General features: G+C 50.4%; 1 protein-coding gene and 1 non-coding gene across 3 annotated transcripts in view; both read left to right on the top strand.

The window, feature by feature from the left end:
- RPUSD4 (RNA pseudouridine synthase D4) overlaps nucleotides 1-19,851 on the top strand; it is a 37,657-nt gene extending 17,806 nt beyond the window's left edge. Inside the window, exons 6-7 of one of the 2 annotated variants that reach the window (XM_051848054.2) lie at nucleotides 14,809-14,943; nucleotides 19,134-19,851. In XM_051848054.2, coding sequence (XP_051704014.2) covers nucleotides 14,809-14,943; nucleotides 19,134-19,306 — 308 coding nt within the window. In that variant the 3' untranslated portion in view covers nucleotides 19,307-19,851. Of the gene's footprint in view, nucleotides 1-14,808; nucleotides 15,270-19,133 lie in introns of those variants that run through there. The other variant, XM_051848048.2, reaches the window with a different exon arrangement.
- LOC127485115 (U6 spliceosomal RNA) lies at nucleotides 3,088-3,189 on the top strand. Its single transcript, XR_007912287.1, has one exon. It is a non-coding gene; the product is annotated as a U6 spliceosomal RNA (small nuclear RNA).
- Nucleotides 19,852-21,074: the final 1,223 nt, after the last annotated feature.

Below are 21,074 nucleotides of genomic sequence, written 5' to 3'. Positions count from 1 at the left end.
TCCGCTTGGAAATTCTTCCATGCGAGACAAAGAACCAAGGTAATAATAATTTCTCCACTGCTGTTTTCTCATAACAAAATTACTCAATAAGTTTTTTTAAAAATAGATTTATTTTATTTATTTGAAAGGCAGAGTTACACAAAGGGAGAGGGAGACAGAGAAAGAAAGAGATCTGGTTTACTCCCCAAATGGCCACAATGGCCAGGCCTGGGCCAGGCTGAAGCCATAAGCCAGGAACTTTAGCCGGGTCTCCCAGGTGCATTAACAGGAAGCTGGATTAGAGGCAGAGCAGCCGGGTCTCAAACCAGCACTCCAATATGGAATGCCAGTGTCGCAGGCAACAGCTTAACCTGCTGCACCACGACACCAGCCCCAAGATTGGATTTGGATTGGGATGCTCAACATGTACCATGACCTAATTTTAGTGTATAGTCATCCCCACAAAAAGAAACCCCAAACCCTTGGCAGTCACTGCCCATTCCCTCTCATTCTCCACGGCAGCCAGCTGCTGATCTACTATCTATATTTGCCTATTTGGGGTATTTCATATAAATAGAACATATAATATGTACTGTTTTGTGACTGCCTTTTTCACTTAGCATGTTTTCATGGTTCATCCATGTTTTAATGTATATCAATATTTGATTTCTTTTTATTGATGAATAATTAACATTCCAGTGTGTAGAGGTAATATACCAAATTTATTTTTTTCTTTCTTTTTTTTTACCTTTTATTTAATAAATATAAATTTCCAAATTACAACTTTTGGATTATAGTGGCTTTTTCCCCCCATAACCTCCCTCTCACCCACAACCATCCCATCTCCCACTCCCTCTCCCATCCCATTCACATCAAGATTCAATTATCTTTATATACAGAAGATCAATTTAGTATATACTAAGTAAAGAGCTCAACAGTTTGCATCCACACAGAAACACAAAGTATAAAGTACTGTTTGAGTACTAGTTATGCCGTTAATTCACATAGTACAACACATTAAGGACAGAGATCCTACATGGGGAGTAAGTGCACAGTGACTCCTGTTGTTGATTTAACAATTGACACTCTTATTTATGACATCAGTAATCACCCGAGGCTCTTGTCATGAGTTGCCAAGGCTATGGAAGCCTCTTGAGTTTGACAACTCTGATCTTATTTAGACAAGGCCATAGTCAAAGTGGAAGTTCTCTTCCCTTCAGAGAAAGGTACCTCCTTCTTTGATGGCCCATACTTTCCTCTGGGATCTCACTCACAGAGATTTTTCATTTAGGTCATTTTTTTTTTTTTTTTTTTTTTTTTTTTTTTGCCACAGTCTCTTGGCTTTCCATGCCTGAAATACTCTCATGAGCTTTTTAGCTGGATCCAAATGCCTTAAGGGCTGATTCTGAGGCCAGAGTGCTGTTTAGGACATCTGCCATTCTATGAGTCTGCTGTGTATCCTGATTCCCATGTTGGATTGTTCTCTGCTTTTTAATTCCATCAGTTAGTATTAGCAGACACTAGTCTTGTTTATGTGATCCCTTTGACTCTTAGTCTATCATTGTGATCAATTATGAACTGAAACTGATCACTTTGACTAGTGAGATGGCATTGGTACCTGCCACCTTGATGGGATTGAATTGGAATGCCCTGGCACATTTCTAACTATACCATTGGGGTAAGTCCGGTTGAGCATGTGCTGAACTGTACATCTCCTCCCTCTCTTATTCCCACTCTTATATTTAACGGGGATCACTTTTCAGTTAATTTAAACACCTACGAATAATTGTGTGTTAATTAAAGAGTTCAACCAAAGGTATTAAGTAGAACAAAAAAATACTAAAAGGAATAAAGTAGTAAGTTGTTCCTTGACAGTCAGGACAAGGGCTGGTGTCCATTTCAGTTCAACAGGTTTCCTTTTTGGTGCTCAGTTAGTTGTCACCGATCAGGGAGAACATATGATATTTGTCCCTTTGGGACTGGCTATTTCACTCAGCATGATGTTTTCCAGATTCCTCCATTTTGTTGCAAATGACCTGAATTCATTTTTTTTACTGCTATATAGTATTCTATAGAGTACATATCCCATAATTTCTTTATCCAGTCTTCTGTTGATGGGCATTTAGGTTGATTCCATGTCTTAGCTATTGTGAATTGAGCTGCAATAAACACTGAGGTGCAGACAGCTCTTTTATTTGCCAATTTAATTTCCTTTGGGTAAATTCCAAGGTGTGGGATGGCTGGGCTGTATGGTAGGGCTATATTCAGGTTTTTGAGAAATCTCCAAACTGACTTCCATAGTGGCTTTACCAGTTTGCATTCCCTCCAACAGTGGGTTAGTGTCCCTTTTTCCCCATTTATCTCTTCATCAGCTTATGACTGTTTCCACGTTGGGGTTATTATGCATCTATAGACATTTATATGTATGTTTTTATATGGTTAAATGCTTTAATTCCTCTTGGATACATGCCTAAGAGTGGAATCGCGCTGGCGCCGTGGCTCAATAGGCTAATCCTCTGCCTTGCAGCGCCAGCACACCGGGTTCTAGTCCCGGTCAGGGTGCCGGATTCTGTCCCGGTTGCTCCTCTTCCAGGCCAGCTCTCTGCTGTGGCCCGGGAGTGCAGTGGAGGATGGCCCAAGTGCTTGGGCCCTGCACCCGCATGGGAGACCAGGAGAAACACCTGGGTCCTGCCATTGGATCAGCGTGGTGCGCGGGCCACAGCACGCTGGCTGCAGTGGCCATTGGAGGGTGAACCAACGGCAAAGGAAGACCTTTCTCTCTGTCTCTCTCACTCTGCCTGTCAAAAAAAAAAAAAAAAAAAAGTGGAATTGCTGCAGCATATAGCAAGTTTGTTGTAACACTTTGTAGAGCTGATAGACTGTTTTCCAAACCACTTTTTTTTTTTAATTGAGAAGGCTTTTAATGATGTAGGATTTCAGAGAAAAGTAGGAAGGAACATAAATACACACTTTGCCCAAGTAGAATATAATAATTGAGCACAGAGAAAAAAAATTAAACATCGTGATGATGAAGACATAATAATTAAAAGGATAAAATCATATACCCCTTAGTCTGAAGTTAAAACATTTTATACTAGCAAGCAGTGTGTGCTCACATAGCAGCATAAATACTAAAATCGGATGATCCAGAGCTTAGCATGGCTTCTGCACAAGAATGACATGCTAAGTGGTGAAGCATTCCATATGTTTTTCAGCAGACGGAGATCTTAAAAAGAAACAAGAACAGAAATTTTGGAAATGAGGGACTGAAATAAACATACAGTTGAAAGCCTCAGCCGCAGATATATAAAGCAGAATAAAGAAGGTCTGAACTTGAAGACAGACCTTATTAAGTGTCCCAGACCAAAATAAAGTAAAAAATTAGAGGCCCCAAGGCCTTTGAGACACCATTAAAGGGTCAAACGTTCCTGCCGACACGCTGCCCTCTGGTGGCTGTCACCAGAGGTGTGTTGGGGACACCATACGATGGCTCCTGGCAAGCAGCAAACATTCACATTTGGGGAATCCCAGAGGGCAAAGAACGGAAACAGTTTTCTTGGCAGAGACTGTGCAAGCCAGGAGGGAATAGAAATGGCTACATGCAAGTGCAGAAAAAAGAACTGCCAACCACGAACACTCTCCCCAGCCAAGCTATCTTTGGGACATGGAGAAGTAAGGACTTTTCAAAATACGCAGAAACTAAGGAGTTCGTCACTAGCAGACCAACCTCATGAAAGATGTTGAAGGTGATATCGGAATTTGGCCCCTTAAAAATATATCGGAACGTGGCCCCTTAAAGTTCTCCAGAAGTCCCATCTGGGGTACCACATATGTTACTGGAATTTGGGGTGCCATACGATATCACCATATGCTTATTAATAAATCCCCAATAAAGCCCATGTGGGTTCTTGCCTAATATTCAGAGACGAATTCTAAATACCGGCATAAATGAACAAGGCAGCATGGTACATTTTAAGCTTGTATTCAGTGAGAAAGATGCATAGGAGAGTGAGGGCTTTATCTAAGAGAGAGGGGTAAATCTGGGTTCATACCGAGCACCAGGAACCAGCCATGCAGAAGAGCATCTAGGCCAGGAAGCACAGGGTGGGTTGGCCCAAAGGCCACACGCCCTGGAGGTGCAGGGCTGCAGCCAGTCCCCAGCTGGCAAGAGGCCAGGGCCAAGAGAAAGGAGGAAAGGGCCAGACACACCCTGTCCCAGGCTTTTAATTCACTTTCAAAGGGGAGTGGTTAATTAATCTGATTGGCTGGTGGGCACTCAGGTGTGGCCAGGTAGGGGCATGAGGTCACACTGGGGTGTGGTGAAGGCATGATCTTCCCACTTACAAATCTAATCAATTTAACCTGTATGCCTGCCTACTTCAAAGGGAGTCGCATTCAGAAGCAAAAGAAAGATAACGATCATGAGAACATGGAAGGTACAAAGGAAAGTACAAAGAAAGAAGTAGACAACAAATAAACCTTTAAAAAAAAGATTGATTCATTTGAAAGGCAAAGTTAGAGAGAGGGACAGAGGGAGAGGTCTTCATCCACTGGTTCACTCCCCAGATGGCCACAATGGCCAGAGGTAGGCCAGGCCGAAGTCAGAAGCCAGGAGCTTCATCTAGGTCTCCTGTGGGAGTGACAGGAGCCCAGGTACTTGGGCCTGCTGCTGCTTTCCCAGACACATTAGCAGGGAGCTGGATAGAAAGTGGAGCCGCTGGGACTTGAACCTGCATGCTGTGGGATCCCAGCATCACAGGCAGCAGCTTAACCTTCTGTGCCACAATGCCAGTCTCAGAATTAAATCTTATCACTCCAGGAAACCATCAAACCACAAAGATGAGTGATAATAGAGGAAGAAAAGAACAAAGGGTATTCAAAAACAAGAACATCAACAAATGACAGAATTAAATACTTATCAATAATAACCTTGAATACAAATGAACTAAATTCTCCAGTTAAAAGACACAGGCTAGCTTTTTTTTTTTTAAAGCAAGGTTCAACAATATGCTGCCTATGAGAAACTCACTATTCTGGTAAGAGGCACACAGACTGAAAGTGAAAGGATGGCAAAAATATTCTGTGCAAACAGAAAGTAGCTAATCTGATAGAACAAAAATTGTAACCTCAGAAGGTGACTATAAAATGATAAGATCAATTCAACAAGAAGATGTAATTATTATGAGTGTACATGCACCTAATGCCAAAGCACCAACTTTATAAAACAAACATCATTAGGGCTAAAGGGAGAGATAAGCTTCAATATAATAACAGTGTTCACTTTTATCAATGGACAGATCATCCAACAAACAAACAAAAAATCAATAGGGGCCGGTGCTGTGGCATAGCCACTGCCTGCAGTGCCTGAATCCCATATGGGCACTGGTTTGAGATACAGCTGCTCCACTCCAATCCAGCTCTCTGCTATGGCCTGGGAAAGCAGTAGAAGATGGTCTGAGTCCTTGGGCCCCTGCACCCACATGGGAGACCTGGGAGAAGCTCCCGGCTCCTGGCTACGGATTGGCGCAGCTCCGACATATGTGGCCAACTGGGGAGTGAATCAGCGGATGGAAGACCACTCTCACACACTCTCTCTCTCTCTCTCTGCCTCTCCTTCTCTGTGCAACTCTGATTTTCAAATAAATAAATATTTTTTTTTAAATCAATGGATAGATCATACAGAAAAAAAAAGGCAACAAATAAATATCAGAGTTAAACTCCACTGTGGACCAAGTGGGCCTAACATGTTCACAGAATATCCAATGGCTATAGAATACATATCCTTTCATCAGCACAGGGACATTCTATAAAACAGACCATTTATGAGATCACAAGATGAGTCTCAACAAGGTTTTAAAACGAAATTGGGGCCAGCTTTGTGCCACAGTGCATTAAGCTGTTGCTTGCAATGCTAATATCTCATATTGGTGTTCAAGCCCCCACTGCTCCACTTCCAGTCCAGCTTCCTACGAATACACCCAAAAGGCAGTAGCAGATGGCTCAAGTATTTGTGTCCCTGCCACCCAAGTGGGAGACCCAGATGGAGTTCCAGGCTTCTGGCTTCCATCTGTCTCAGCTCTGGCCATTGTGGGGACTGAACCAGCAAATGGAAGATCTTTTTCTGTCTGTCTCTCTCTTTCTCTGTCACTCTGTCAAATAAATAAAGAAATTGCTTAAAAATTGAAATCATATTCATGTCTTTTCTGATTACACTAAGATAAAACTAGAAATCAACAATACAAGATACTTTAGGGATTACACAAATACACGGTGACTGAAAAACATATTTTTGAATGAATAGTGGGGCACTGAAGAAATCAAAAGGGAAATTAAAGAATTCCCTGAAACATGGGATCGGCATTGTGGTGTGCCAGGTTAGGCCACCTCCTGTGATGCCAGCATCCATACGGGTGCCGGTTTGGGACTCAGCTGCTCTACTTCCTATCCATCTCCCTGCTAATGTGCCTGGGAAGGTAGCAGAAGACGGTCCAGGTACTTGGGCCCCTGCAGGACCTGGGAGAAGCTCCTGGCTCCTGGCTTCAGCCTGGCCCCGCCTTAGCCATTGTGGCCATTTGGGGAGTGAACCAATGGATGGAAGATCTCTCCTTGTCTCTCCCTCTCCTCGTAACTCTGGCTTTTACATACATATATACATACATACATACATAAATCTTTTTTAAAATTCCTTGAAGCAAATGAGAAAGGGAACATAATACTAAAACTTATGAGATATAACAAAACAGTCCTGAGGGAAGTTTATAAAAATAAACATCTATATATAAGAATAAAAGATTTCAAATAATCATCCTAAAGATGTGTCCCATGGTTCATAAAAAAACAAAAACAAAGCAAACCCAAACTTAGTAGAAGGAAAGAAACAGGAAAGAAAAGAGGAGAAATAACTGAAATAGAAACTAAACAACAATAAAAAGAGAAGAATCAATGAAACAATGAGTTGATTTGTGGAAAAGATAAAATTGATAAACCTAGGCTGGTACTGTGGCATAGTAGACCAAGCCTCTGCCTGTGGTGCTGGCATCCCATATGGGCACCGATTTGAATCCCGGGCTGCCTCACTTCCCACCCAGCTCTCTCCTTATGGCTTGGGAAAGCAGTGGAAGATGGCCCAAGTGCTTGGGCCTCTGCGCCCACATGGGAGACCTGGAGGAAGCTCCTGGCTCCTGGCTTTGGATCAACCCAGCTCCAGCAGTTGCAGCCATTTGGGGAGTGAACCAGCAGATAGGAGACCTCTCTCTGTCTCTCTGCTCTGCTTCCCAAATAAATAAAATCTTTTTCAGAAAACTAATAAATCTTTAGTCAGGCTAACCAAGAAAAAAAGAAGACTCAAATAAATAAAATCAGAGATTAAAAAGGAGATACTACAACTGGTACCACAGAAAAAGTCATTAGGGACTGTTATAAGTAACTGTATCTCAGCAAATTGGAAAACCTAGGAAAAATGGATAAGTTTCTGGACACAAATAACTTACCAAAATTGGACCATGAAGACGGAAAACCTGAATAGATGAATAATGAGTAATGAGATTGAATTAAAAGAAAGAAAGAAAGAAAGAAAGAAAGAAAGAAAGAAAGAAAGAAAGAAAGAAAGAAAGAAAGACTCTCAACAAAGAAAACCACAGGACCAGATAGCATCACTGTTGAGTTCTACTGAACTTTTAAGAACTAACACAGTAGGCCGGCGCGTGGCTCACTAGGCTAATCCTCCACCTAGCAGCGCCGGCACACCGGGTTCTAGTCCGGTCAGGGCTCCGGATTCTGTTCCGGTTGCCCCTCTTCCAGGCCAGCACTCTGCTGTGGCCCAGGAAGGCAGTGGAGGATGGCCCGAGTCCTTGGGCCCTGCACCCCATGGGAGACCAGGAGAAGCACCTGGCTCCTGGCTTCGGATCAGCGTGGTGCGCCGGCCGCAGCGCGCCAGCTGTGGTGGCCATTTGGGGGTAAACCAACGGCAAAAGGAAGACCTTTCTCTCTGTCTCTCTCTCTCACTGTCCACTCTGCCTGTCAAAAAAACAAAACAAAACACAAAACACTAACACAGTACTTCTTAAATTATTGAAAGGGAAGGAACCCTTCCAAACTCTTTCTATAAAGCCAGAAATGCCTTGAACAGCTCCACTTCCAGCCCAGCTCCCTGCTAATGCACCAAGGAAGATGGCCCAAGTACTTGGACTCCTGCTATCCACATGGAAGACCCCTGTAACACTCCTGCCTCCCGACTTCAGCCTAGCCCAACTCCAGCTATTGTGCCATCTGGGGAATGGGCCAGTGGATGGAAGATCTCTCTCTCCCCTCTTCCCCTCTCATTAACTCTGCCTTTCAAATAAATAGACATTTTAAAAAAGAAATATGAATCACCAGCAATATAAAAAATTGCTCAATACCACTAATCATCAGGAAATGAAAATCAAACCCACAATGAGATACCACCTCACTCCAGTTAGGATGACTATTATATATATATATAAAATAAAAAATAGCAAATGCTAGCAATGAATGCAGATAAAGAGGAAATCTCATGCACTGTTGAAAGAAATATAACTTAGTACAGCCATTGTACTAAGTATGGAGTTTCCTCAAAAAAGCTGAAAAATAGATCCAACATAAGACCGTTATCCCACTTCTGTGTATGCATCTGAAGGAAATGAAGTCGGCATAGTAGAGAGACAGCTGCACTCCCGTGCACATTACCGCACTATTCACAAGAGCCAAGAAAGGGACCCGTGTCGGAGTGCCTGGGATGGAGCCCTGCTTCAGCTTCGTTCCCAGCTTCCTGCTAATGCACCTGCGAGGCCGCAGATCATGATCCAAGGACTTGGGTCCCTGCCACCCACGTGGGAGACCCAGATGGAGTTCCTGGCTCCTGGCTTCTTTCTGGCCTAGCCCTGGGTGTTGCAGGCAGTGTGTGAGCATTCCTATTTTGGCCTTTCTGACCATAGCTATCCAGTGCATGTGAAATGGATTATCATTGTGGTTTTGATTTGCATTTTGCTGATGGTTAGTGATATTGATCATCTTTGTGGGTGTTTATTGGCCATTTCTGTGTGTTGTTTGGAGAATTGTCTATTCACATACTTTGCCTACATTGAGATTGGGTTACTGGTGCTTTTACTAAGTTATAAGAGCTCTTTATACATTCTGGATACCAGTCATGTACCAGATGCATTAGTTGCTATTGTTTCTTCCCTTTCTGTAGGTTGTCCTCACTTTCTTGATGCTACCATTTCCACCACGAAAGTTTTTTTATTTCAGTATAGTCCAATTTATTTTCCTTGTTGCTTGTGCTTTTGCTGTCACATGTAAGAAACCATTGCCCAACCCCAGATCATGGAGATTTACTCATATTTTCTTTTAAGCATTTTCTAGGGGCAGGCACTGAGGCTCATTTAGGGAGTGAACCAGCAACTGGATGATCTCTCTCTCTCTTTCAAATAAATAATACATAAAATAAGTAAATAAGATTTTAAAATGAAGTGATAAGGATTTTTTTTTTTTTTTTGGACAGGCAGAATTAGACAGTGAGAGAGAGAGAGAGACAGAGAGAAGGGTCTTCCTTCCATTGGTTCACCCCTCAAATGGCCGCTACGACCAACGCTGAGCCAATCCGAAGCCAGGAGCCAGGTGCTTCCTCCTGGTCTCCCATGCAGGTGCAGGGCCCAAGCATTGGGCCATCCTCCACTGCCTTCCCAGGCCACAGCAGAGAGCTGGACTGGAAGAGGAGCAACCAGGACAGAATCCGGCGCCCCAACCAAGACTAGAACCCAGGGTTCTGGCGCTGCAGGCAGAGGATTAGCCTACTGAGCCGCGGCGCCAGCCGTGATAAGCATTTTAAAATGAGTTTTCTGATTTCATTCTATTAGGTGTATAGTCCCTTAGAATTAACTTCTGGCCGGCGCCGCGGCTCACTAGGCTAATCCTCCGCCTTGCGGCGCCGGCACACCGGGTTCTAGTCCCGGTCGGGGCACCGGATTCTGTCCCGGTTGCCCCTCTTCCAGGCCAGCTCTCTGCTGTGGCCCAGGAGTGCAGTGGAGGATGGCCCAAGTCCTTGGGCCCTGCACCCCACGGGAGACCAGGAGAAGCACCTGGCTCCTGGCTTCGGATCAGCGCGATGAGCCAGCTGCAGCGGCCATTGGAGGGTGAACCAACGGCAAAAGGAAGACCTTTCTCTCTCTCTCTCTCTCTCTCTCTCTCTCACTGTCCACTCTGCCTGTCAAAAAAAAAAAAAAATAGAAGAAAAAAAAAGAATTAACTTCTATGTATAGTACAAGGAAGGTGTCCATGTGAGTGGCCAGTCATTCCAAGAACCATCTCATGAAAATATTATTGTTTTACGTGTGGAATTGTTTGGGCAGATTTCTAAGTTCCTAGGTGGGTTGAATACAACAATTTCGTGGGTTACAGTTTTGTTGTTAGACTTTTGCTGCAGTGTTAATGCGAACACAGTGACATGTATTTTCTGTTTCTGCCACCAGAGAGCAGCACTGGCTCAGATTTTTGTCCCTCTCCTGCCCAACCTAGTTCAAAAAGTGGCTATAGGATTTAATCAAATACCCTCCACAAGAGCTGTTCTCTGTCTTTCTCTAACCTCCCGATAACCCTGACTTTGGCTTCTCTGGCATTGTAAATCTCGGTCTCCTACGTTTTTGGCTCTCTTGAACCTGGATTTTTCTGTCCTCTGGTGGAGGAGTGAAGTGGGGTGGGGTCACGTCTGGGGCTCCATGAGTGAACTTGAACTAGAACTTGATTTACATACAATCGATTAGAAAGCAGTGCACGTTTATTATTAAACTGTGGAGCGTATAAGCAAGCAATCTGCAAGTGTCAAAAGCCCAACAGGGGCACGCATTCGCCCACCCCACATTGCAGCACTCATCGAAAGCTGAGAGCCTGCTCCCGGCTGCCTCACTTTTGGCCCAGTATAGAAAAAGCTGCTTTCTCTTTATGGGTCAGAGGCACGGGCTGATTGCTATGTGTGACTAAACACACTTACTATGTATGACTAAGTTTTATTTTTGACTAAATAAAAACAGACAGACACATCCCTATTTACTAAATAGTGGAGGGGAAATCAGGACGAGCATTTGGAAGGCTGTGCGACATGTTAGCTGAGGCCCTTCCCTGCCTCCTTCCTTGCTCTTGGGTGAGAAGCTCTGCCAGGGCAGGCCTCACGCCGTGTCTCCGCGGAGCTGCTGATGGACAGCCGGTAATAGCTCCCAGAGCATCGAGAGGGATGCTGTCCCGGCTGGGATCTTCTCTGGCTCCCACGGCCTGCCTGACGTGGATTCCAGAGTCCTAGCGCCCCGCAACTCCGCGCACCACCTACCTCCCGCAACCCCAGTGTCGGAGCTGCCTTTCCACCGCTTTTCCCCAGTACACGCTAGCCAGACTGTCCCGGGGGAGCCGGCTGCTAGGATGGGCGCAGGAGAGGGGGCAGCCGGGACAGCATTGCTTTCGCTGCTCTGGGAGCTATTACCGGCTGTCCGTCAGCAGCTCCGCGGAGCAGGAATGATGACTCGGGCCCATTTAGGGACTGGAGCCAGAGGAGGGGTCCCCACTTTGATGTGGACCAAGAGGTCAAAGAGGGAGCAGGAGGTGAGGGCCAGGGCGAGGGCCGCCGGACACAATCTCCTCTGCCCTCGCAGGCTTCCGGGAAGACGCCAGCTCGGCTCCCTGACCCCTTTCATCTCTCCACACTCTGGGATCGTTCCCTTCCACCCTTGGCCCCTGCGGCTGCCCCAGGAGGATGCTTTGGGCTCCAGCCAGCGTCCTGAGGGGTTCATGGTGGCCAGCCCCTCTGCCCACTTCATTGGTGGGGGTCTTAGGGGACGGGTGGTCATGAGCTCATGCATGAGATACCCACTTCTCAGAGCCAGACAGGAGAATGCCCCCCGTAGAAATCAGGGGGGGCCCTGGAGGCCACAGCACTCTACCTCAGTTAGGTGCAGGGACCCTTCCACCCTGCTTCTCATGGGCAGCTGCCAAGTTGGCCTCACACACCTGCAGCTACAAGGAACTTCCAACCACTGAGGGCTCCCAGCCTCACTGGAGAGGAGATGAGAGGAACAGAGAGGCTGGGAGATGGAGGACAGATGGGGAGGAGAGCACCATGGCTGCCTGAGCTCCCTGCAGGCCCTGAATCTCCTCTCTCTCTCTCTCTCTCTCTCTCTCTCTCTCTCACACACACACACACACACACACACACACACGGTCCCTCCAAGCCAGGCCTGAAAGGCTGCCAGTTCATCCTGGCCCAGTTGGGGAGTCTGGCCTTTTTCCTGTCTAGAGTTACAGAATTTTCCAGAAGTTTCCTTGGGTTATTTTCTGGAGTTATAAACCAGATTTCCCCCTGTCCTCCTCCTTCTCTGGCCTAGGGAAGAAAAGTCAGCCGGGGAAGAAGGCAGAGGGCTTGGAGGGGCTGAGCCCACGGCCAGCACTAGCTCTTCCTCTCCTGCCTCCTGCAGGAGACCCGGGAATCTAGCAGCAGCGATAGTCTGTTTAGCATTCAGCGGCTGCTGCCACGCGGAACCTCTTCCATGTATTTGTTTACTTAAAGCTCCCGGTAGCACTGCAGTGAGAAACATACGGGTCCTTCTAATTCTCACTTCCCTTTTACAGATGAGGAGCAAGGAGCCCAGAGGGCCCAGCTGACGTCCTGAGGTCACAGCTGAACTTGGCAGAACCAGCTTTGGACCCACGTGTGTCCAACTTTGGCTGTGCAATGCACCTGCATTGCTCCAGTGGCCCAGGTGTCTTAGAGGCCAACAAAGAAGTCCCAGGTGTCCTCTTTCCAGTCTCCCCAGCTCAGATCCCAACCAGGGCGGGCAGCAGCCCCAAGCACAAAGGCGTAGCCAGTGTTGATGGAAAGATTGGTGTTTCTCTCTCTGTCTATAACTCTGTCAAATAAATAAATAAAATATTAAAAAAAAGAATTAGAGGAGTTTGGGGGGTCCTTTTATTTATTTATTTTTAAAGATTTTTTTTTGACAGGCAGAGTGGACAGTGAGAGAGAGAGACAGAGAGAAAGGTCCTCCTTTTTGCCATTGGTTCACCCTCCAATGGCCGCCACAGCTGGCGTGCTGCGGCCAGCGCACCGCGCTGATCCGATGGCAGAAGCCAGGTGCTTCTCCTGGTCTCCCATGGGGTGCAGGGCCCAAGGACTTGGGCCATCCTCCACTGCCTTCCTGGGCCACAGCAGAGAGCTGGCCTGGAAGAGGGGCAACCGGGACAGAATCCGGTGCCCCGACCGGGACTAGAACCCGGTGTGCCAGCGCCGCTAGGTGGAGGATTAGCCTATTGAGCCGCGGCGCTGGCCTATTTTTATTTGAAAGTCAGTTACACAGAGAGAAGAGAGGCAGAGACAGAGAGACAGAGAGAAGTCTTCCATCTGCTGGTTCACTCCCCAATGGGCCTCAACGGCCGCAGCTGCGCCAATCTGAAGCCAAGAGCCAGAAGCTTCTTCCGGGTCTCCCACATGGGCGCAGGGGCCCAAGGAGTTGGCCCATCTTTCACTGCTTTCCCAGGACATAGCAGAGAGCTATGTGGAGCAGCTATGTGGATCACTGCGCTGATCCAATGGCAGGAGCCAGGTACTTATCCTGATCTCCCATGGGGTGCAGGGCCCAAGTACTCGGGCCATCCTCCACTGCACTCCCTGGCCACAGCAGAGAGCTGGCCTGGAAGAGGGGCAACTGGGACAGAATCTGGAGCCCCGACCGGGACTAGAACCCGGTGTGCCGGCGCCGCAAGGCGGAGGATTAGCCTAGTGAGCCGCGGCGCCGGCTAGAAGCCCTCTTATAAAGACTCCAATCAGATTGAATCAAGGCCGGCACTGTGGCGTAGCGGGTAAAGCCACTATCTGCAGTGCCAGCATCCCATTTGGGCACTGGTTCAAGTCCAGGCTGCTCCACATCAGATCCAGCTCTCTGCTGTAGCCTGGGAAAGCAGTAGAAGATGACCCAAGTCCTTGGGCCCCTGCACCCATGTGGGAGACCTGGAGGAAGCTCCTGTCTCCTAGTTTCAGACAGGCGCAGCTCTGGCCATCGCAGCCAATTGGGGGGTGAACCAGTGGATGAGAGACCTCTCTCTGTGCCTCCACCTCTGCCTATCTATAGTTCTGCCTTTCAAATAAATAAGTAAATAAATCTTTAAAATTTTTTAAGAAAATTTATTTATTTGAAAGTCAGAAATAGAGAGTAAGAGATCTCCATCAGCTGAGTCACTCCCCAAATGGCTACAATAGCCAGAGCTGGGCTAGGGCAAAGCCAGGATCTGGGAGCTTCATTCGAGTCTTCCATGTGGGTACAGGGGCCCAGGGACTTGGGCCATCTTCCACTGCTTTCCAGGCACATTCATAGGGAGCTGGATCAGAAAGAAGAGCCGCCTAGACTCGACCTGGCGCCACACGGGATGCCGGCATCACAGGTGGTGGCTTTATCCACTGTCCGGCCTCTGAAGAAAAGTCACATTCTGAGGTGCTGGGGATCTGGAGTTGAACATAAGAATGTGGGGGCCACAATTTAGCCCGCGATGCACACGGCCCAGTACTGGTGGGGCGAGCACGTGACAAGGGCAAGCAGGTTGAGCAGTTTCCCAGTGGCCTCATTCAAATCCCCACACAGCTTCACACAGGAGGCTTTTCCAAGAGGCCAGATCCAGGCGGGCAGATTGGCTCAGGGCAGAGCCAGGCGGTGAGGAGGCTGAGGCTCCTGCCCACTGCATACTGGCGCCACCAACTGGAGAAGCACTTAGATTTCTCCTGCGTTTTCTGGAGAGGAGACAGCTTGCAAGGTTCCCCTCATTGGTCTGCTTTTCCAGAGTCCCGAGGGGAATGCAGAACAGCCCTTAAGGATGCCACTAGGACTACAGTTTTGGGGCAAGTAGGAAACACGAGGGAAAGGGGATCAGCTGTCCTGCTGTGTGCTGTGCATCGAGACCAGAGCTCCAAGCCAGGTATGTGTGTGGAGACCTTGACCTGGGAGTCATCAGGTCACACATGGGCCATTCCAGCCTTGGGAAGAGAATGTGAGGAACCCCCAGGTAGCTTAGGAAATGGCCTTGAGGACAGAGGGGATGCAGGTGTTCCCCAAACGGCATTGCCTGCAGAGAGCTGGCTGGAGACTGAGGACCTGGGCAGGGGAGGGCACGGCAAACCCCTGGCCAAGGTCACGGCCAGGAAGTGGGAAAATGCCAGGGAGCAGGCAGCATCACCCACTGCTGCCCTGAGTGGTCTCAGGGTCTCTGAGGAGTTGGGGGTGATTTGAAGCCAGAGCTCTTTGGTTTCTGGTCTGGGGCCAGAAGCCCACGATACTGGAGCTAAGCTGCCCCCTCCCCCGACCTGCCCCCTAGATCTGACAGCAATTGCTTTCCCTGACCCAAATGGGGTGGAAGGGGGAGGGGAGGGCTGGGGTTGCCACGGCAAAAGCTCTTTCTTTCTCGTCCTCTGAAGCACCCAGTGTCACTCATCCCTGGGCAATTTAGCTGCCATCAGTGCCTGCTATTTGGCACAGGGAGATGGGAAGGGGAGATCAGAGTAGGAGGGAGGGCAGAGGGGACACCAGAGGCTTTGTTCCCGGCGCCCACCTCCTGGGGAGGGAGGGGCAGTGTGCCCCACACTCTATCTGGCAGGCAGCCCTGCGTTGAGGCAGGGAATTAAGCTGTCCTCGCCTCCCCAGCATGAATGAGGCCTGGGGGCTGTGACAAGAGCTGTCAGTGCCGGTATCCTGTCCCAGACATCCTGAAAAGGCAGGCAGCTCTGGATGCCTGGGAAAGAGAGCGGGGGTCCGGGCCCACTGGGGGAGGGGCACTGGGAACACAACTACCTTTGTGCACCTGATCAGTGCTGGTCCCCGACTGCTTCCTGTCCGAGAAAAGAGGGGCTCTGTCCCTGTCCTGCCTCCCCACTTGGACTTTCTGCGACTGGGAGCCTAGCGCCATACCCCGACTGTGCACTGCATACGCCGGCCCTCACCGCTGCCACCTGCTCAGGGCCAGGCCTCAGTGTCTCCAGAAAGCTCATCGTGGAGGGGATTCCAGAGTCCTCTTCCAGTTGTGGGCAGAGAGGACAAGGAGCGAACTTCACGGTGACACAGGGGATGGTGAATATCTTTAAATTTATGTATTTATTTGATCGGCAGAGTTACAGACAGAGAGGAAGAAAGCAGGAGAAAGATCTTTCATCCTTTGGTTCACTCCCCAGTGGAGCTGGGCTGATCCGAAGCCAAGACCCAGGAGCTTCTTCCGGGTCTCCCACGTGGGTGCAGGGGCCCAAGCACTTGGGCCATCTTCCGCTTGTTTTCCCTATAAGCAGGGAGCTGGATTGGAAGAGGAGCAGCTGGGACATGGACCAGCACCTATATAGGATGCCGCACCAGCACAGCACCACAGCGCCAGCCCCAACAGTGAATATCTCAGCACTGGGGGGTGCCTGCCCTCTCCAGCTAGACCCCAACAAGAGAGGAAGAAAAGTCACGGAGAACCTGGCCTTCCCCATCCCGGGGCCTCCGTGGACCTCCTAGCCTCACCACCCTAATCAAGCAGAGCCCTACCTGGACCCCAGCCCAGCTCATTCCCAGACCATTAGGCCAGGGACTGCAGCAGCGTGGGGCCAGGTGTGGCTGTGCCAGCAGCACGCAGCCTCACCCCTAGCCAGCTGCCTTATTAGCAGCAACGCAAGCCCTATCTCGGCGGTGAAGCCCACATCCGCAGCTCTCCCTGCCTCCCCTAATTGCCTCATTAGCTCCCAGAGCACAGGCCCTTCCATCACCAGCTCCAGTTCTGCCCCCTTCCCTCTGCCTCCTCCTAAAATCAACCTGAATGGGCTCCAGGCCAAAGTCGCGGTGCTGTTGACGGGGTGGGGACACTGCTCTGACTCTATAGCCCTTAGGACAAAGTGAAGCTTTGTGTGGACCTCAGACCTTCTTTGGTGTCTGGAAAAGGCCTGGAGAATCCAGGTGGGTCCCTTGGGCCCCAGCAGGCTGGAACCCCTCTTCCGGTCAGTAAGTGTCCATCATACCTGATGTCATCTGAAACCAGGGCAAGACAGGAGCAGCAGAGGATAGGGCTTGCTGCTCCCAGGGGCTTGCCACCTGGGAGAGGAACATGAAGCAGGGAGCCAGTCAGGTGAGGCGTGCCTTGTGGTCATGGCCACATCTTATTCGTTCACACCCCCCCCCTTCCGATTCCTCCTACACTCAAGGACTCAGGCTCTGTGCTGGGCCGTGGTGGACAGCCTGGACTAGCTGGCAAGCAAGTTCGTGTTGTAGGTGCATAGGGGATGTATCCAGGGTGCGGGGAGACCCCTAAGAAAGTGCAGTTTAACCTGGGGGTGGAGGGAGGCTCGAAGGATGCCTACACGTTTTCCAGGCGGAGGGCAGGGAGGGGCTGTCCAGGCGCGAGAGCAGCGTGGCTCACAGGTGCTCCTGCAGGTGCTTTGGTGTTGCCACGGCACAGAGGCTGGGGCAGGAGGGACAGCGCTCAGGACAGGCAAGGGAGACTGCATGCTGAGCGCATGGACAGGAGCGCCCAGGGCGGTTAGACCTGCAGGACTCCAGATAACGCCCTGGGCTGGCTGCTGAAGGGCAGCTCCCAGGCAGTCAGGGAAGCCATCTCTCAACACCGGAGCTCCCAGAAACTCCTTCTCTCTGGCTCCTCTTGTGCTGCGCCCCAACCCCACCTGCTTGTGTCCCAGGCAGGCCTGGTAGGAGGCAGGGAGGGTCCGTTTGGCTGGCAGGCCTCAGGGTACTCCTCAGGGTCTCCTCGTGCCTGGCACCCCACCAACACTCTCCCCGGGCATCCCGGCTGGCTTGGCCTGGAGGTCAGGGTCTGCACCCGGAACCTCAGAGAGGATGGGGATGGCTTGGCGCGGCCTCCAGGGTTCCAGCTGAGAGGGGCAGCACATTTCTCACTCCTGAACCCAGGCCGGTGGAGGGCAAGAATTCTCATCACAGGGCCAAGCTCCAAAGCGTGATGGGCTACAGCATCTCTGTCTACGCCCCTGGGCCACACAAAGCCCATGAAACCAAGGCAACTGCAGGCAGAACATGAAATTCAATAAACCCATAGCAGGCTTTTTCAGTTGATAGTTTTGTGTGATCTGAGGAATGATGCTACAAATACCCAAATGACCCTTGGAGCAGGAAAGCTTCCCTGCCCCTGGTCCACGCTGTCTCTGTCTCTGTGTCTTGGCATTCGTGGGTGTTCATCCCTGCCCTGCTGTCTCTCTCTGCCTCTCCCCTCTCCTCTGTTTCTCCCTCGTGGCTTGGTCTTCCTCCTTTCCGCTCATTTCCCGTCTCTCCTCTGGGTGGCAGCTTCAGTCCCACGCTGTCCCCAGCCTCTGTCTCACCAGGGAGGGACCATCTTGGGGAGGCGGGTAGGAGCCGCTACCCATGCGTGGGATGCGGTGGGTGCTGACAGAGGTGCCCGCTGAGCCCCCACCCATCCTGTGACAGCAGGCCAGGAGCTGAAGCTACACTCGCTCACCTGTCCCAGCCTGGGGACACCCTCCCCAGAATGCAGTGGGAACAGGGCTGTGGTCCCTAACTTACCAAGATTATGGGGGATCTGGGCCCCTCCACTGCCTAACCAGATTCCCTACCCCGCCCCATCGAATGACCACAGTACCCAAAGACAAACTGAGTTGGTCCCCCAGCCATCCCCAGGACCCCTCCTGGAGAGAAACACTCAAGTCTGCCCCTCCCCCTGCAGGGCTCAGCCCTGTCCTGAGTCTCCAGGGGCAGGACAGGCCTTTCCTAGGGCGGGGGAGCAGAGGGATTACTAGGGACCAAGTGGGCCTTTCTGTCCACCAAGGTCCTTGGGAGGACCCTAAGGTATGGCTTCAAGGCTGGGACCCTTTTGTGGCCAAGAGGGGAGAGCCAAGTCTGGTGACATCCTCACTGCTCAGAGCACCCCAGCGCGGGTCTGGACTCCTTCTCCAGGTCGGGGGGGGGCCCTCTGTGCCCAGCTCACGTCTCCCCAGGCTTGCCACTCAGGGCAGTCACCAGACCTCAGGCAGGACAGCCTCTTCCCCTCGAGGCCTCAAGGGCACATGTGCATGTCTCTGTGTCACCGTGGTCCCCCTGGGCCCCGCCTCAGGTAGGGAGTCTGTCTCCCTACTCCAGGCTCCACCTCCAATCTCTCCGCAGGACTCCAGGTCCTTCAATGGGGTCCCCCAGTCCCGCGACGTCGTCGCGGTCCGTCTGGTGCAGATGCTGATCACCGAGTACCTGCAGCACGTCGCGCCCTAAGCGAGGCTCTTCCACGTTGCGCATCCTGCCTCATCATCTCAGCCACATTGATCCACAGAGGACAATACTGAGGGTCAGAGGGGCCCAGGGCACTGGTCTTGCCAGGATCTGCTGTGAACCTGTGCCTTCCCTGCCTCAGGACTGCAGGAGGGGGCAGCGCGGATTCCCAAGGACAAGTTGTGCCATATGGCTATTAAAATGCCATTGCTCTGCGTTTATAAATGCCTGGCTTGAGGCCGGCACTGCAGCTCACTAGGCTAATCTCTGCCTGTGGCGCCGGCACACCGGGTTCTAGTCCCGGTTGGGGTGCCGGATTCTGTCCTGGTTGCCCCTCTTCCAGGCCAGCTCTCTGCTGTGGCCAGGGAGTGCAGTGGAGGATGGCCCAAGTCCTTGGGCCCTGCACCCCATGGGAGACCAGGAAGAAGCACCTGGCTCCTGGCTTCAGATCAGCGCGGTGCGCCGGCCGTAGCACGCCGGCTGCAGCGGCCATTTGGGGGTGAACCAACGGCAAAGGAAGACCTTTCTCTCTGTCTCTCTCTCTTGCTGTCCACTCTGCCTGTCAAAAAAAAAAAAAAAAAAAAAAAAGAATCTACAAAAATAAATGCCTGGCTCGAACAAACCAGAGGGCATTCTCTATGCAAGGCATCGGGTTTTGTGGGAATGGACACGACAAAGGGAGTGTGTGGGTGGGCATCATAAGAGGGTCACCTGTCTACCTCTGGACCCTTGGTTCTCCAGCCCAGCCCCGGCGTTGACACCCACCCAGGGCTGAGGGGGTGAGCACTGGCGGGGTGGGGATGGAGGGAGACTGGATTTAATGAGGAGGCTGCCACTTGTAAATGAAACCAAAGGCGGAGCAGCTGGTGTGAACTCTGACCCCTCCTGTCCATCCTGCCTTTCATCAGGAGCTTTATGAGCAGGCATCCCGCTCTGAGGAGACCCACCGCAGCCAGGGAAAGGCAGGGCTGGGCTGGGGTGCTGGGCAGGGTGAGCCGTGGAGCTAGGGTGCAAATGTGCTGCTGCACCCACGTTGTCCTCCCAGGAGTTCTGGAAAACAAGTGGGTGGGGACCAGAGGTGGCAAATCTGGAGATGCCTGAAGACACAAATCCACTGTGCCAGACCCCGTGCAAGGTGTCTCAGGACCACCACCCCGTGAGGCCTCCACCCTGCAAATGGGTGGCGCCACATACAGGCCATGGAGGAAAGAACTTGCCCAAGGGCAGACAGGGCTAACGTTTGAAATTGGTTCCATCCACTTCCAGAAAGTTCTGTGGTCCAGCAGAGTCTGTCCCACAGACTTCGTGTGCTGGCCTGTGGCCATTAACATGGAGATCTCCGGTGTACAGAAGTCAGGAAACCACTGTCCCATTCTTTCTTTTTTAAAAGTATCTTTTATGGGCTGGCACTGTGGCACAGCAGATTAAAATTTCAGCTTGCAGTGCCAGCATCCCATATGGGCAACAGTTGGAGTCCCAGCTGCTCCACTTCCGATCCAGCTTGCTGCTAATGCACCTGGGAAAGCAGCAGAGGATGGCCCAAGTCCTTGGGCTCCTGCACCCATGTGGAAGACCTGGAAGAAGCTCCTGGCTCCTGGCTTTGGACCGGCTCAACTCCAATTGTTGTGGCCATTTGGGGAGTGTACCAGAGGATGGAAGACCTCTCTCTCTCTCTCTCTCTCTACCTCTACCTCTACCTCTCTGTCTCTCTCTCTCTCTCTGTCTCTGTAACTCTGTCTTACAAAAAAATAAAAGTAAGATCTTTAAAAAATATCTTTTGAAAAATTTATTGTTTTAAAATCCATCCACTCGTTCATTCCTCAAATCTCACAGCAGCCAGGA

The sequence above is a fragment of the Oryctolagus cuniculus genome, chromosome 1, assembly GCF_964237555.1.
Source record: "Oryctolagus cuniculus chromosome 1, mOryCun1.1, whole genome shotgun sequence".
NCBI lineage: Eukaryota > Metazoa > Chordata > Mammalia > Lagomorpha > Leporidae > Oryctolagus > Oryctolagus cuniculus.
The sequence above is the reverse complement of the archived record's forward strand: the minus strand, read 5'-3'. Positions and strand labels throughout refer to the sequence as shown.